Raw genomic sequence first — 1,563 nt, 5'->3', positions numbered from 1 at the left:
ACAATTTAAACATGTTTTACAGAAAGTTAACATCCTTAGTGGCTGCTCCTTTTGTTTCCATGGCTGTACATCATAGTTGTTATTGTAATGCTGATTATAATGGATATGTTTCCCAGTATTCATGATTCATGTTAATGTTCACATTTCACATTAGAATAGTAATAATGAACCTTGTATTTTTTTGCATTTATACTGGAAAATTCACATTATAAAATTAAATTGTTGTCAGTGTAATACATTTAGTCCCTAATAGTTTACACTAAAGCTAACATCTGTTTCACCAGTATCAATGCTAGCACAGTTTCAAAATGTTACAGTTGAATGTATAATGAAAACAAATGTCATGTAAAGCAGAGGTGATTTCTAGGTATGTTTTCAGTCTAAAGATATAACATTGAACAAACACTTCTACTGGCCCCAGACAGGCCAACACTGATGTTTGATTCTATGCAAACTCAGTGACCTTCCTTGTTATTCAGGTATAAAAATGTAACATCAGCAAGTCAGATTCACCATAAACCATGTTCTCTCTAGCTCTGCTGCTGTTGGCTCCTGGATCCTGTGTCATTCTGGATTTGTCCTAGACAACAGTTCTTCTTGTAGAAAACCTAATTTGTGACACAATACATTTATTTTTGTTTAATATGATTATCTTTTAACAGTTGTGAAGTGTGAACAGCTGACACAACCAGCCTCTGTGACTGTGCAGCCAGGTCAACGTCTGACCATCACCTGTCAGGTCTCTTATTCTGTGAGCAGCTACTACACAGCTTGGATCAGACAGCCTGCAGGGAAAGGACTGGAGTGGATTGGAGTTGCTCAAGTTGGACAAACCACATACTACAAAGATTCACTAAAGAACAAGTTCAGTATCGACTTAGATTCTTCCAGCAACACAATGACTCTACATGGACAGAAAGTGCAGCCTGAAGACTCTGCTGTGTATTACTGTGCCAGATACCCACAGTAACACAAACCATCAGTAGACCTGAACAAAAACCTTCAGAGCCTGAACACTAACATGAAGCCACCAGAGGAGGAGCCCTCAGACCACTGATGATTTCAAGACAAGTTAAATGTAAAAAGGGAAATTGTTAGACTTCATAAAAGATTTTTAATTTTATAATTATTGTACTGTTCTCAGTTTACTCACTGAAACAGAACTCTAAGTATTCCAATGGGGAACACTATTATTAAACATTAGCCAATAATGTAATACATTTGGTTGAAAACTAAAAATTGACATAAGAAGTTCATTTTCAAAAAGTCATTAGCAGGAAATTGGCAAGTTTTTGTCAAGTTCACATAAAACATTGTTTTGTCAGTCTAAACTGTGTTTGTCAGGAAGTCAAGTTCTACCCTCTCTTTCTTTGAGATGAACAAAAAAAAGCCTGAATAATTTGTCTATGGCTGACTGTGATTCAGTGGGTTGTCTCCCAACTGGAGGGTTGGAGGTTTGAATCTCAGTGCCTGCAGTCGAAGTGTCCTTGGGCAAGACACTGAACCCCCCCGATCGTTAGAGCCATTGGTGTGAGAGGGCGCTGCAGATGGCTGCCTCAGTTC

The 1,563-nt window shown here is 37.9% G+C and overlaps 1 gene segment (V, D, J or C); it reads left to right on the top strand.

Moving 5' to 3' along the window:
- Positions 1 to 662: 662 nt before the first annotated feature.
- On the top strand, positions 663 to 970 carry LOC109953905 (Ig heavy chain V region 5A-like; the record flags this gene model as incomplete). The annotated part of the segment is given in 1 exon segment: positions 663 to 970. A coding segment is annotated over 1 exon segment (308 nt), but the record flags the coding sequence as incomplete, so codon positions are not given.
- Between the last annotated feature and the right edge of the window lie 593 nt (positions 971 to 1,563).

This window comes from Monopterus albus, unplaced genomic scaffold (assembly GCF_001952655.1).
Source record: "Monopterus albus unplaced genomic scaffold, M_albus_1.0 scaffold1945.1, whole genome shotgun sequence".
NCBI lineage: Eukaryota > Metazoa > Chordata > Actinopteri > Synbranchiformes > Synbranchidae > Monopterus > Monopterus albus.
Note: the sequence above shows the minus strand (reverse complement) of the source record. Positions and strands in the feature narration are given on the sequence as shown.